At 55.3% G+C, this 13,906-nt stretch overlaps 3 protein-coding genes across 3 annotated transcripts; all 3 read right to left on the reverse strand.

The window, feature by feature from the left end:
* Nucleotides 1-492: 492 nt before the first annotated feature.
* Nucleotides 493-2,796, reverse strand: EI97DRAFT_360459 (DUF803-domain-containing protein; the record flags this gene model as incomplete). The annotated part of the gene is made up of 5 exons (XM_033794947.1): nt 493-608; nt 672-875; nt 927-1,823; nt 1,881-2,483; nt 2,598-2,796. Coding segments are annotated over 5 exons (2,019 nt in total), but the record flags the coding sequence as incomplete, so codon positions are not given.
* A 535-nt stretch (nt 2,797-3,331) lies between these two features.
* On the reverse strand, nt 3,332-6,397 carry EI97DRAFT_436238 (uncharacterized protein). Its single transcript, XM_033799051.1, has 5 exons — nt 6,253-6,397; nt 5,988-6,198; nt 4,781-5,935; nt 4,549-4,733; nt 3,332-4,496 (listed from the first exon to the last, which is right to left on the reverse strand). The coding sequence occupies exons 1-5, from the start codon at nt 6,284-6,286 to the stop codon at nt 3,610-3,612; spliced, it is 2,472 nt and encodes an 823-aa protein (XP_033650722.1). The 5' UTR covers nt 6,287-6,397; the 3' UTR covers nt 3,332-3,609.
* Nucleotides 6,398-7,671: 1,274 nt separating this feature from the next.
* Nucleotides 7,672-9,184, reverse strand: EI97DRAFT_384112 (glycogen synthase kinase-like protein-3 beta; the record flags this gene model as incomplete). Its single annotated transcript, XM_033795951.1, has 7 exons — nt 7,672-7,811; nt 7,861-8,065; nt 8,117-8,310; nt 8,361-8,709; nt 8,767-8,850; nt 8,916-9,088; nt 9,139-9,184. The coding sequence occupies 7 exons, from the start codon at nt 9,182-9,184 to the stop codon at nt 7,672-7,674; spliced, it is 1,191 nt and encodes a 396-aa protein (XP_033650723.1).
* Between the last annotated feature and the right edge of the window lie 4,722 nt (nt 9,185-13,906).

Consider the following 13,906-nt stretch of genomic DNA (forward strand, 5'->3'; position numbering starts at 1 on the left):
CAACCTAGTGCCTTGTTTTGAGATTGAAAACATAGGGTGTGCATTCCATGACTGCCCAAGCAGTCAATCGTGTGTACGCCTTATACGTAAGGTACTTGTTCCCATTCATGTATTCCTTTTCTTTTTTCGTTTCTTTCATGGCGTCTGTCTTCCTCGATCAACTACCTCCTCTTCTGTCTTCACCGCTTCACGAAAGGACGAAGCAGAGCAGATCTCGCACCTCTCGCGCACACGCAGTTCACAATGCTTACTAACCGCCGAGGAATGCCGTAAACTGGTATTAGCATTACCTACACCATGCTATGCTATCCAATCCAACAATCCAAAAGTCTATACGTCGCAAACATCCTCATCCTCACCCTCTTCCTCTTCCTCTTCCTGTTCTAGAATCTACTACCTCCCATCCTCTCGCGACTCGGCACTTTCCTCTCCACCACCATCTCCCCTACTCCGACTCCCACTCCCATCCCTACTACCCCCGGTCCCACTCCTCCCCCTCCCCCTCCCCCTCCAGAAATCCGTCAGCGTCTCGCTCAAACTCCTGCTCCTCGTCACGGGCCCTCCATCTCCACCTCCACCTCCATCTCCATCTGCATGTCCATTCCCACCTACCTCTTCTCCCTCCGCCCCTCCTTCATCCCCCCTCCTACCTCCATCCCCACTCTCTTCACCCTCCCCCTCCACTACACCCGCACCCTGCTCCTGCTCCTGCTCCTGCGACTGAAACAGCGCCCTCCCCCTAAAACTCCCCACCCCACCGCCCCTCTTCAGATCCGCCACCACGGCGCTCAACGTCGAGCTCAGCGGACTCGCCAGCAACTGCCCATGCCCGTGCGGCGAAGCCATTGCGTAGATACTCTTCCTTGTCCCTGCTCCTCCTGTCGCTGCAGCCGCACCGGGGCTGGAGCTGCCAGGCGTCCCCAGACCCAGCGTCGCCGTCGCCAGCCGTTGAACGAGCGATTGATTGCGTTCCGAAAGGCCGGGTGTAGTTGGGGCTGCAGCGGGGTGTTCCGAGGGTGCACGGGTAGGAGTCCCTGGTCTTAGGGGAGGATGCTGTGACTCCGGAGCGGGATGATGCTCTGCGGGCAACGCAGCTGGTGACGCGGTGACGGGAAACACCGGGCTGGAGGCAAACCGCAGCACCGGCGGGTGAGGTGGATGTGTCGTCGTTGCTGGGGCAGCCGCAGAGTCGGCTTCTTCGGTCCAGGGGTTGGATAGCATGGCATCTGCGAGCGGCAGTGTAGGATCGGTCCTCGAGCGCCGTGCGAGCGTTGGTGGTGATCCAAATCGCGGCTGCTCGGAGGCGGCATGTGCATCGTGCTCCTTCTGGCGGTCTTCCCCGAAAAGGGGCGAACAAGTGAGGCGCACGGGAGAGGAGTCTCTCCTACCACCATGTTCCGCTTCATTCTCGACCTCATGGTCCACTTCGTCCCGGTACCTCTCCCCGTCGTGCAGATGAATCGCTTCTTCCTCATCGGTTTCCCTCCGCTGATGCCTCCCACTCGTAATCAGCCACACACCCAAGAACGTCATTGCGCAGCCGCCTACAAACTTGCCTGCCTGTTTCCCAGACGTGCGCTCAAAGTCGCGGTAGAGGATTGCCGAGCCCAGGATGACGGAGAGAGTGAAGAGGACGAATTGCACGGGAATGACTTGCGTGGCGTCGAACCGTTGTAGCGCCCGGTTGACATATTTGATTTGCATGATTGCCGTGAAAATGAGGATGGCGACGAGGAGGTAGGTCACAGGGAAGGTGAGGGCGTGCCAGAGGGTGTAGGAGAGCATGGATGCGACGCCCTTAGTTGACAGGGCAGTGTAGCCTCCTGTATCAACTGTCAGTCCTCACAAAACTCGGAGATTCCAAGACAAGCAGAGCATACCAAACAGTCCCACCAAGCCCAAATCGATCAAGATATTCTTCTCCCCGAACCGATTGCTCGCCACCATCAACATCCCAATCACTCCCACCGTAACCCCAAGATACGTCTCAAACTCCCACGTGGTAATCAGCCCCCAGATATCCTCGGGCCCCAGTTTCGGATTGTCGCTGCTGGCCGACGCAACCACCGTGACTGCTCCCCCAACAGCGACAAGTACCCCCAAGCCATCGCGCTTGCGGAAGACCTCCTTCAGCATAATGGGCGCAATGATGCAGTTCGATATCAGCGCCACGACGCCGAGGGGAGAGACAATGGAGGCGGGAGCGAACCCGTATGCGAGGAAGTTCCCCGCTTCGCCGGTCGTCATGAGAATGATGCCGGCCCACCACCAGGGGGACTTGAGGTAGGATTTCTGCTTGTACGCTTCTTGTGTGGCTGCGACAGTGGATGAGGAGGATAAGGAGGAGGAGGTGTTGTTTGATTCCGCGGTTCTTCTGTTTCGAAAGCGGGCGTGGTGGGAGGCGGGGAGTAACGGGTCGTCTTCTGTAGCGTCGATGTCGACTTCGACGTCCCCATCGACCTCTCCGTCCCGCTCATTCTGCTCTTCCTCCTCCGCGACAGCAACGTCTGTATACCGCGGACGGTGGAATTTCCTGTTATCATAACACCCATTCCCTTCCTGTCCTTCCCCATCCCCATCCTCAAATGCCTCCCCACGTCCTCTTCCCCTCCCACTCCTCTTCTTCTTATCCATCTCCTTCCTCCTCCTCGTCTCCTCCTCCTTCCTTCGCTTCCACTCCCTCCCAATCCGAATATGCGCATACCGCTGAAGATTCAACGCAAAACTAATTAGCACATTCCCCACAATCGCCGTCACGATGCCAATCAAACTACTCCAGTTTTCGGGCGAGTATCCCGGTATCGAAGGCGTGGAGGTAGCGGGCGGAGGTGCGGTGTTCGTCCTCGCAGAGGAAGATATCGTTGGGGGCGCCGTTGAGGTTGCCGCTGTCAAAAGGGTCGCCATCGCTGTGCCAGCAGCGCTATCATAGCCCTGCAAAATCATCGTCTGTCTATGCTATGTATCTGCCGGGCTGCCAGCTCCGGCTGGGAAAAACAGGTACTGTGGAATCGGATGGGTATCTACGGCGGACCGGGGAACCTGATGTTTCTCGCGTCGAGTCGCGTCACACGAGGTATCATGTACAAGCGTTGTTGGATATGCAAAGACGGCAGCCGATATGCAACATTATGACATGGGGGAGGAGTTAGTTCAGTACAAGGCAGACAGCGTTGGGGTAGAGAATGTTGGAGAAGGTTGGATTCGGACATGGCAAAGTACCCGGCTGCATGGATCAGCTTGGTGCTGGGATGTTTCCTGCACATGATTGAGGGTGGTCTGAGCTCCTCACAACTCGCATCATCGTGCAGATATCCGAGATCCCGAGACGGTTAAGCGCCATAACGACTCCAGTGCATATAGCACTAGAAAAGGGCTGTCTTACAGCTAGATACTATACGATACAAGTAAACCGAGATTGTACTCCCCAGTATAGCCGACGACGTAGCAGTCGCCTCCTGAAGACTGAAGTGGAGCCAGAACTCTAGAGAATACGAGCACCGGTCAGTGCAACGTTGCAATGCTGCGAATGTGAGCAGCTTGGAAAATCCTCCACTCTCCGCTTCCCGTTCACCGAAATCATAAATCCATATCTCACTCCTCATCACCCCATCAAAGGGTCACATCAGCGCCATTCGTCTCCTCCCCGGGTTTGGCGTCCTCGTCCATTTGCTCCACCTTAGGCATAGGGTGCGGCGACTTGGGCTCAGCCTCGAGAATCCTCACCCTAGCCTCCACAGCCTCCTCCCCAACCACGGATTCCTCGACCTGCGCTTTGCGGACGAAAACGGTGTGCCATCGCCTTGCCCAAGCTCTGATGAGTTCGCCCTCTCTGGTGGAAATCGCGCCGCTGGCCTCCTTCTCCAGCAGCGTGTCGCCGCCCTCGGCAACGCCGCGGAGTGTGTCCTCGATATATCTGAACAGTTCCCGGGCCTTGTCGCGGTCCTTGGCCAACGTGGCCTCCACTAGCTCAATTTGGTCCTCGGGCAGGTCCTTCTGAAGTCGTGCCAAGGCAATCTGGCGATTGCGCTTCGTGACCTTGGCCATCGTGTTCAACACCATCTCGAACACCCATGCTTTGGCCAACGCTTCCCCTGCTCCAAGGTAGTCGCCGAGCGCCCACTGGACGACCGTCATGGGTGCCAAGATGGTGTAGTTGAGAAGGATATCGATGATTCTGACTGCGACGCCAGGTTGGTCCTTCCAGTACTCGACCACGCTCGCCACAATCTGTCGCCGAGCGGTCTCGGAGTTGTTCGCAATGGATAGCAGCTGCTCTTTCCCACGTTCAATGCACGAAAGAACATGAGAGAGCGACTTGGCGCCAGCGCGGCAGATGGCTGTCATAAAGGCATCGGCGGAGGGTACCAGGACATCGGCAATTCCTTGCTCTGCAGCGAGCTCTCGGATCTTATCAAGGGTTTGCTTGAAATCTTCATTTGAGCCCTTCTTCTTGAGGAGGGCCAGGAGTGCTTGGCCCTCGGCAGCATAAGGAGTGGCTAAGAGAAATGGTTAAATGCGCCTAATCTTGCAGGTTCAGACCCAACATACCTTCATTGTCATACTTGAAGTCCGGGCTTTTGTCTTCGTCCAAGCGTTCCGGGATCAGCGAATGCATATTCTCCGGGATCGTGGACCGGATGCGCTTCGCAAACGAAAGGCGGATCTCCCGGTCAAGTGCCGCAATAATGAATGCCTTTTGAGGATGGAGCTCCGTCAGGGAGAGATCATCAGCCCTGGCACGGGTCAGCTTCCCATAGAGACCAGAATGCATGTCACATACCACTCCTGCCATCGCCATCTGAAATCGAAATTGCTGACGTGGTGAGCGAACCAGTCCAAGAAGCGATATGCCAACTCCAGATCCATGATATCAAGATTCTTGTAGATTGTCCGAATGGCCCTGCCTAGTGAGGGAGCAATCGCCGATGGCGCAATCTTGCAACACTCCGTAATGAGGGAGTGATAGTAGACCAGCTTGTGTTCCGGGTTGGGTAACTTCAACAGCTGGGAAAAGATCGCCTCCACAATGATGTCCTCTGGTTTCCAGAGCTCCTCACCTGCTTTTATCCGCTCCTTGAACTTCTCGAAGCTAGTTCCACGGTGGGCGAACTTGTCCTTGACCCAGAACTGGTCGAGGTCGATCAGAAATTTGGCTACAGCTTCCCGGTTGAAGTCGAGCTGGTCAATGGTGTCGACAATAGAATCCCGAATGAGAGAAGCGGCGATGTCATCAAGCTTCGGCACGCTTTCGATATCTTGCCCGGTGTACAGAGAGAAGTAGGCTTCGGGGAACAGCGGCTTGAGGCCTGGGTTGACGGGAGAAGGAATGGCGAAGGCAGGAAACGGGTGCTTCAAGTGGGCGACTTTTACATGTTCTTCCGGGAAGGGGATGAAGGGCCGAAAAAAGGACAATGGCCAACCAGCAGCGGACTCCTTGATAAGCTGGGATTGCAACAATCCGATGACACTATGGTAGGCCATCGGGATGTTGTCACCACCATTAGGAGCATATGTATGAATCAGGCCTTCCATGGGAAGCATGTTTCCCGCCACAATACCGGTCTTATCCAATAGCTTCTGGGCATGCTCGTGGAACGAAGCGCCACTGGAGAAAATCGCATACGGAATGGTGAGGAGGATGACTTTGACCAATTCAATGCCGACAACATCATTCTCGTTTGAGCTCTGCAGGTCCACGACGGTATCGAACAGCTGTTCTAGGAAGCTAAACACGCCGTCGCCCTCGAATTCGGACTGGACGCAGGCAAGGAAGCGAAGTAGGAGTTTGAACTCGGCCCAATTTCCCTTGCTCAAGGCATCTTGTGTACGGGTTGCGATTCGCTTCAGCGCATCCGTGGCAATGTCGGTGTTCACACTGTTAGTGTAAATGACCACCAGCGCCAAGTATGGTATCCTGAAAGGCTGTTCGAGAATCCTGCAACAGTCAGTCGGCATAAACCCCAAAAAAAGGTATGCATGATACCTACAGCTGGATCATGATATTGAAGAACTCATTTTGCAGGTAGGTATCGTCGAAGTTCTCGTCGAGGCCGAGCGCAAGATCAACCGCATCCTCGTACGCATCCCTTCCGGATCCAATGTGAAGGAGTTGGCGGCGGAGCCTGGTGAGAGGCGTCTCCTCAACGCGACGGTCTTCGAAGCGGCGACGAAAGCGGCGGTCATCCGTGTCGTTGTCGCCTTCATCAAGCCGTCAGCAATTTCCATGGGAGCGCGCGAAGATATCAAACCTACCGGAATAGCGTCGCTTGCGATTGCCGTAGCCCATCCTGGCCGCAATCACTACCAGGTGAGCTTGGGACAGCTTCCGGCGGGATCACAGTAAGTATACGAGCTGATTGAAGGAAGGAACTTTGCAACGTGCAATGATGCTGGAGATTGTTGTTGTTCGAGATCAAGCCCAAGCTCTGCCGCCGGATCTTGGCACTCGCGTCCCTTGCAGCGGTCACGTGAACGAGCACGTTCACTCCGATATTTCCCTCCGACACTTGTCACTCCAGGATTGAACTTCGTGGAGTTGCAATTGCATTCCGCTGTTGACTCACCTTCATAAGGTCAATGACGTAGGGCGCAATTAAGGCTCACCGCAACTCCAGATCTATCGTGTAGGCGTCGAGAAGAATTGTTGCACCTACACTCCGTCGGTAGACATCCGCCTCTATTCACAGGACTAGAAAGGGTGAATCTAGCATAATCACCATATACCGCCATTTGGTGTGTGGTGCAATAGCATCAGAAACAAACATATTCGAGCACCAGCCAGCACGCCCGTCTATGAACTTTCAGAGCACGATATGGTTACGGCTTTCGAGAGGCGCAAGCACACTGACGAAACACTCCCATGCTTGTTGAGTACTTTGATTGGAGAGAACCTCGAAATGACCCCCAGTCAGACGCCCGGCAGTTCCCAGAACTAAAGCCGCCAGAACATCTGAACAGAACATGGCAGAAGTGAAGAAGAAAGAGTCTACTTGTCCTAGAAGCGTCCCTGAACCGAAGAGATGGATACAAAGCCTGCGCCAGTGAATACCCTTCCGCATGGTAGGCCAGGTACCCTACGAAGTCGCCCCAACAGTAACCCGACCCGACCCATTGCAATTCCATTGCAAGGGCAATCCAGCCAAGAATACCACTCTTCCGTGTTGGACGACGATCATAGCTCTCAGCGGAAGCGTGGCCATGATGCGCGCAACAAGGAAAATCAAGAGAAAATCCACATGCTAGGGAACCGCATTTTCAGTGCACACACGCCCCATCAGAGGAGCCAGCCTTGGGAATTTATGTGCCATACGACCGTGACTTTTATCGTGTCTCATACCTCAACTGTGTCATCTGCTGGCTGAAGAAAAGAAAAAGAATATGAAACCCGTCCACCAACCAGTGGACGATACTTCGATGGAAAAAGTAGGCGTGTTTGAAAGGAAGCAGACGAGGAGTTTTGGCATGGACGTTGGCGTTCGTATCGAAGCACGGTGCTCGAAGGGGGCATTGTACATGTGGGCGTTAAGCATCCAGAAATCGACTCCGAACAGAACTCCAAAATGCTCGATTGATCGGGCTGCAGGCTTTCATCATCGCTAAAACGGAGACGGTCGGATGCGCATGTCGCGTGTAGAATGATAGGGTATCGTTTGACGCAGACGGCTTGACGTCTTAGTCCAAGCGGGCCATCATTTGCTCCCTGGTCAAAGGCTTGAAGTTCGGGGACTCGAAATCCAGACCGCGAGCGACCAAGCCCGGACGGACATGAGGGGGCACCAGCTGCTGGTTGAGATGCGGCGCGATCGAGAGTTCTGGGAGATGTTAGCGTTGCGAAGAGAGCGCGGAGGGGGCCTAGCGTACCGTGGTGAGTGAAGTCAAACAGGTTGGGGAGGGGACGAGGAGGCGCGTTCGGATGGCGTGAGTCCGGCAGCAGCGTATTGGGGTCCCTCAACTCGTCGAAGAATGGCTGCACCATAGCATCAATCGCCGAAAGACGCTGCGTCGGCGTGTATTCCAACAGCTTCGAGATCAGGTCAATCGCTGCCGGATCAGCCTTGCGGAAAACCTGGCGCGCGGTTAGCCTGGAATGTGCGGTCATGTGCGGAGGTAGACAAACCTTGCTGAACGGGTGGGGTTTGATCTGCGGGAACTTGTGCTCCATGTAGTTCGGATTCATGGTGCGAATCTGATCACGGGTGGGAGTGCCCAGGACCTTGATGATCTCCACGAGCTGGTCGATGCCAGACTCTCCAGGGAAGAGAGGTTGGCCAAGCATGAGCTCAGCCATGACGCAACCGGTGGACCAAACGTCTACACGTCATGTTAGCGAGTTCACCAAGCCACCGCCGTGGTTCACTGACCAATCTTCGTAGTGTAGTTGGTAGCCCCAAAGATCAGCTCAGGAGCACGATAGTATCTCGAGCAGATGTAGGACACGTTCGGCTCGTTCTCGACGAGGATCTTAGCGCTGCCGAAATCGCAGAGTTTCAACACGCCAGTCGAAGGATCGAGCAGCAGGTTTTGGGGCTTGATGTCTCGGTGGCAGATACCCTGGCTGTGAATGTAGGCCAGCGAACGGAAGAGCTGGTAGATGTAGAGCTTGACTTCGAGGATGGGCATGACGGTCTTCATCTTGCTGAAGTAGCGCGAGGCTCGGTAGACGGTCTCCGGGACAAATTCCAAGACGAGATTGAGGTAGACCTCGTCCTTCTAAGGTGATGGTTAGTGGCGGTCAATTTCGAAGGCAAGGGGGTAGGTTGCACGCACACGTTCGCCATTGTTGTAGAAGAAAGCCTTGAGCTCAACGATATTGGGGTGTCGGACGATGCGCATTATTTGCAGTTCGCGGTTCTGCAGGCAAGTCAGTCAAGGTGCTCGCGCGACCGCCGTGGTACACAAGGGCGGATGGGACTCACCTTGAAACGCTTGTCCTGCAGCACACGCTTAATCGCCGCGTCCTCACCGCTTGGGGAGAGCTTGGTCTGGAAGACGACGCCGAAAGAGCCATTTCCCACTATTTTGCATTGCGTGTAAGCCAAGTCTTTGTACTCGCCGGTCAGACCATCCTGGACTTTCTCGCGGACAACCTCTGCGACTTGTTAGTATGACGATGGGATAGCACGTGCGGGAGAAGCTCACCGCCCATTCTCAGCGACGAGAAGGCAGACGTCCGGCTCTGGGACATTGTCGTCAGTGTATTGTGGGATGGGTTGGAGGGTCGCGGCTATCGTTCGTAGGGTGGGCTGCGGTTGAGTTGGCTATGGGCAGAAGGACGGGAGCTCCTGTAGGGATCCGTGGTTGGCGCAAATGACGTTGTGGAGGGGTGCGTAGGTGTGTAAGAGAGTGCACGACGTGGTAAGGTAGAGGATGTTGTTGTTGTTGTTGTGGCGTGAAGGTGAGGTGGAAGGAGCGGGTGCGTCGAAGTCGTCACTGGGGTCGGTCAAGTGATGAGCACAGGCAGGGCGGTGGGCTGGCGGGAGGCAGTGGCCGTGGCTTGGGGCGGGCGGGCGCAGCGCTGGTCTCAGGACACGCAGGGCACGCACAACGGTGAATTGGCGGCGACGGACGGCTGCAGCGGTATTGCAGGTTGGAGGTGTAGGTGTGCGAGGAGAGAGGGAAGAGAGAGAAAATGAGAAGCAGGTGAGAGGAGGCGGGACAGCAGAGGCAAGACAGGTTGGTGGTAGTGGGCAGGCGGGCTGATGATGATGGAGGAGGAGCAGAGCAAAAGGTTCGTCTGTGCTGGGGGGGGGGCAGCGGGGCTTTTTGGGGTCTTAGCGCGCTAGGTCATTTAGCTCATTAGCTGTGAAGCCCCAACTGGTCACCTGCTTCCGACGACGCAGCACCCACGGTCCACCTCGCACGCCAAGCAGGCACCTCGCAGGCGCCCGGGCAAGCTCGAGAGTCAACACAGGAGAGGGCGTTGAGATGAGGCGACAATAATGGGCATAGTTCGAGTAGGGTCGGCGGAGAGGAACGCTGGGAACAGTGGACGGGGTGGTGGCTGGAGGGGCGGAAGAGGGCGGAAGAGACGCTGAAATGAGAGGACAGAGTAGCGCGGCGGGCGGAGATTGGTTGTCTGAGTGCACGAGGGCAGCAGCGGAAGTCGGAGTTCTCTATTTTCTCTTTTTCTCTTTTCTCTTCCTCTTTCTCTTCCTCTTTCTCTCACTCTCATTCACTACTAGTCTACACCTTTTCCTGTCGATTCTCTGTGCTGTTCCTGGCGCGCAAGCGGGGCACGGCAGCAAAGCAGCAAACCTAGCCCTGCATTTGCAGCTCGTGCAGCATCGGGAGAGAAAGGGGGGCTGGGAGGGACGAGGGACTTGACCAAGCAGAGAAGAGTTTCAGTACGGGAGTACTCGGTACTGACCACAAACACCAATTTCACCCTTTGCAATGGGACGGGCGCTGCTCTAAATACCAGTAGGACCATGCCAGAGCTCCCGCCTGGCTGGAGCCATGATGACAGAGGAGACAGAGACGACTGTCCAATTTTAAGAGCGATACCCTTCTGTGTACAGCATGTCCCAGGACGGCTTAGCGCCAGAGGGAAGCACCTGACCAGCTGCGTTCATGCCAGGCCCGATCCCCCTCCCCGTTGCCGCCATGTGTAGAAAATGGAATCAATGAACGCACGTTCCCCAATCCCTTGCATGGCCCCCCTCCGTGAACGTTTTCCCTGTGAGACCTGGCTACCTGGCTTCTCACGAACGAGAACGAGTAGCAAACCCACCGTCCCAACAGCTTCGGCCCTCTCCCATCCTGGGCAACCTGTTCGCATAGCTGCACAAGGCATATGTATGGAACGCTTGCCCTGAAAGGCGACTGCCCTCGACACCTCGCCAGCAGCAATCCCAAGCTGGTCAAACGCACAATTGATCAATTTTTGCTGCCGGCCAAGTGCCCATCCGTAAAAGAAGACGTCAAGCTGCAGCTCGCGTCGGCGCGAGTGATGGTTCGTCTGCAGCACCCAATCAGTTGTCGTCAAAAGTCCGCCAATCTCCATGTCAGCACCCGCTTTTACTCATTACCCCTCTCACGTGACCCGGTTTTGTTTCGAACCTTGGAATTGCTCTCGAGCTCCACCAGCCCGTCGCCATCACCCATCTGCCAGTGTGTACCTCCAGATACAGCAGCAAACGAACCCGACTTCACCATACTATGAACACCTACACATCCTCATGCATCCCAATCTCTGGTATGTAATCATCCTTCACTCTCCATCCCTCACAGGCTGATGACTTGACTTGACGCAGCGTAGAGGTCAGCTCCAGATCCGTGCCACGATCTGCGCGGATGCTCACTTTCGTTCCCGCCATGTCTCGCATATCCAATCAATTTCTCAGCCTCAGCCCTGTCGACGGCCTTTCCAGTCCACCATCTTTTGCTGAACGGCAATCCCGTTACACACTGAACGTGCATCGACATGGCCCGATTCGGAGACGAGCATGAGCTCGGTATGCCGTCCTACACAGCACCTGTTGCTCTACTGTGTATGCCAGGTGATTGCTCGGCTCGCCCTTACGAAGAGAACCTCATCCATAATGAGCTGGAATTTGAAGCGTTGATACTTATGCCGTGTAGCACCGCATAGCATCGCCCTCGAGCGCTGACGACGCTTATCTACAGCTGTCATGGCCTGGCCCGCTGCCATCAGTCTCCTCCCGTGTCACACGAGCTCGGGGCCCAAGTGCACCGGCCAGCCTTCTGCCAGACGAGTCTCCTGCACGGGACATAGACCATCACTGCCCCAACTTCAATGTCGGTTGGACTCCAACATGGCTCACATTCCATCATGTCCCGTTTCATTGCCGCAGCTTTGGCTCCCCTGGAAGAAGCAACGGAGCCTGATAGTGGGCATCGCCCCCGCCCGCTGAGAAGGAACCCTGCTTCGCACCTGCTTCCTAAGTATTTCTTTCTAGGAGCATCACAATACGGGATTGTGCCGACATACAGATACCTTCCAGAGGCTGGCCTCCCTCCGTAACCCTTCTTCTTCCCTTGGCCACATCCACTCACTGCGCCTATTGCACGTCGCGCCCTTTCGGCCTCATCGAGTGCTCATGCAGAACCAGATTCAGTGCTATAGAACCCCCAGATTCAAGCCAGACATCCGGAGTCCTACCGCATACAGGGACCCTGGCCCGCTCTCTCTTCACATTTCCTCCTTTATTGGGCGATTGTGACGCCTATGCGAAAGATCCCGCGACCCGTTCAACCTCTACTCTCAGCATAAGTTTTTCTACAGCCTATGGTGCCACGAGTTGGCCGTATCCACCCATCTGCATGGCAAAGCTGTTGCTTGAACGCCCCTTAACGTGGTGAAGACTCATTGGACAACATCACCGTCCGCATTTTCAGTGGCAGACGGTGTGCAATGCAAAACAGACGGGCTGATGTGCATCAGTCTTCAGATGATAACGGCCAGGTCTAGACTTGGTCGGAGGACCTGGCGCAAGCATAGGAGACGCTGACTTGCCTATTGGGCTCACTGCGCATATAGAAACACACCTGTTATCAACCAAAATCAGATAACCCGCAACCACACTGCCCCTCTCTCGTCCTCACCGAGAACCTGCTGGCCTCGTCTTCTCCGTGAAACCTCACGGATCACACCCGTCTCCTCCATCTTTGAGCACACTGGCAGTTCACCCATAACGACCGCCGTGTATGGCTACGGCTACCAGCAGAATCGCCGATATTTATAGCTCCGGGAAACACATGCAGGACTCAACCTTTGTAGTCTGTGCCGTTCGTCGAGTCCTGTCGTCCCGTCGCACCGATGCTTGTATTAGAGTCTGGTCAACGGCCAGTGGCATCGCGTCGTTGCACAAAAGTTTCAGATTTCCCGGCTATCAGCAGCGGTTGTGCCGTTCTCCGGTAGCACATTGAAGAATGATGTCCGGAATCCCGGTTCGCTCGATGGGGACAATGCTTCATCACTCCTGCCACCGGTATCACTGCAGTGCAGACTCTCTCCGGGAATGCGCGTCCCCTCGAGTGGTACCTGCAGATTTAACTAGGCTTCAGGATATATACCTCACGGTCTCCCTATGACGTTAGTCTACCTAATCTCGACTGCGTACACAGTACTCCCTCTGCCAAACACATCCTCCTTCTCAGTGCTCACTGCTGACGATACACGGTACAACCTTCTACAACATGAGAAACACCGCGCGCCGTCTCAACCGGGTCGAGCAAGCAGCAAAGAGATCAGGTACCTACCCACACCCATACCGTCCGACGTTACGACGTCGCCGGAGGCAACAACTCAGTTGGGAAGCACGGCTCGACACATTATCTCGCGATTGCAAGGGAGTCCGGATATAGATACTGAGAAGAGATTCAGTAGATCGAGCGAAAGATTACTAATCTACCTGACGAGTCCTGTAGTACAAAGACCGTTGCACGGCTGCTAGCCTGCTGCTGTGGAATCGGAAGTCGCGATTTGTGCGGTCCGATGCGGTTGACGCGTCGTCCGGCTCCTGGCTGCGTCCAACTAGTCGGCGAATTCGCACGTGAGGCGTGATGTCTCTGCGGAATACGGAAGCTACAAGGTTTTGTCGAACTGTAGTCGCTTCTCTGACGTGCACGAGGTTATTTACATCTGGTACTGCGCGTATCCATGCGCAAAGAATCTGATGGCGTGGGTGTATGGCTCTGGTAGTAAAGCTTTTAGCCCTGTATGCGACATAGAGGAGCACTTGGGCGGTTTCCGCTCTACATACGTTACCGGCTACGCTGTCGAGATGATGTAGTACTAGGTGAAACTCTTGCTGTACCTGTGTGGTATGGGTGCTTCTGTATCTGTCCGTATCTGGTGATCTATTCTGTAGTCTATCCGTCCCGCTTTACAGTGGCAATTTTACGGTGCTCGTTTCTCTCTCCCCTCCCCCCCCCCCCCCCCCCC

Source organism: Westerdykella ornata (assembly GCF_010094085.1).
Source record: "Westerdykella ornata strain CBS 379.55 unplaced genomic scaffold EI97scaffold_29, whole genome shotgun sequence".
In the NCBI taxonomy this organism is placed as follows: Eukaryota; Fungi; Ascomycota; class Dothideomycetes; order Pleosporales; family Sporormiaceae; genus Westerdykella; species Westerdykella ornata.

What these genes read in the sequence shown, in the direction of transcription:
- EI97DRAFT_436238 (XM_033799051.1), bottom strand. Translation starts at nt 6,286, where the DNA reads ATGGGCTACGGCAATCGCAAGCGACGCTATTCCG. An exon ending in TCGCAAGCGACGCTATTCCG is followed by an intron (nt 6,199 to 6,252) that starts GTAGGTTTGATA and finishes GGCTTGATGAAG; the next exon opens with GCGACAACGACACGGATGAC. An exon ending in TTCAATATCATGATCCAGCT is followed by an intron (nt 5,936 to 5,987) that starts GTAGGTATCATG and finishes TGACTGTTGCAG; the next exon opens with GATTCTCGAACAGCCTTTCA.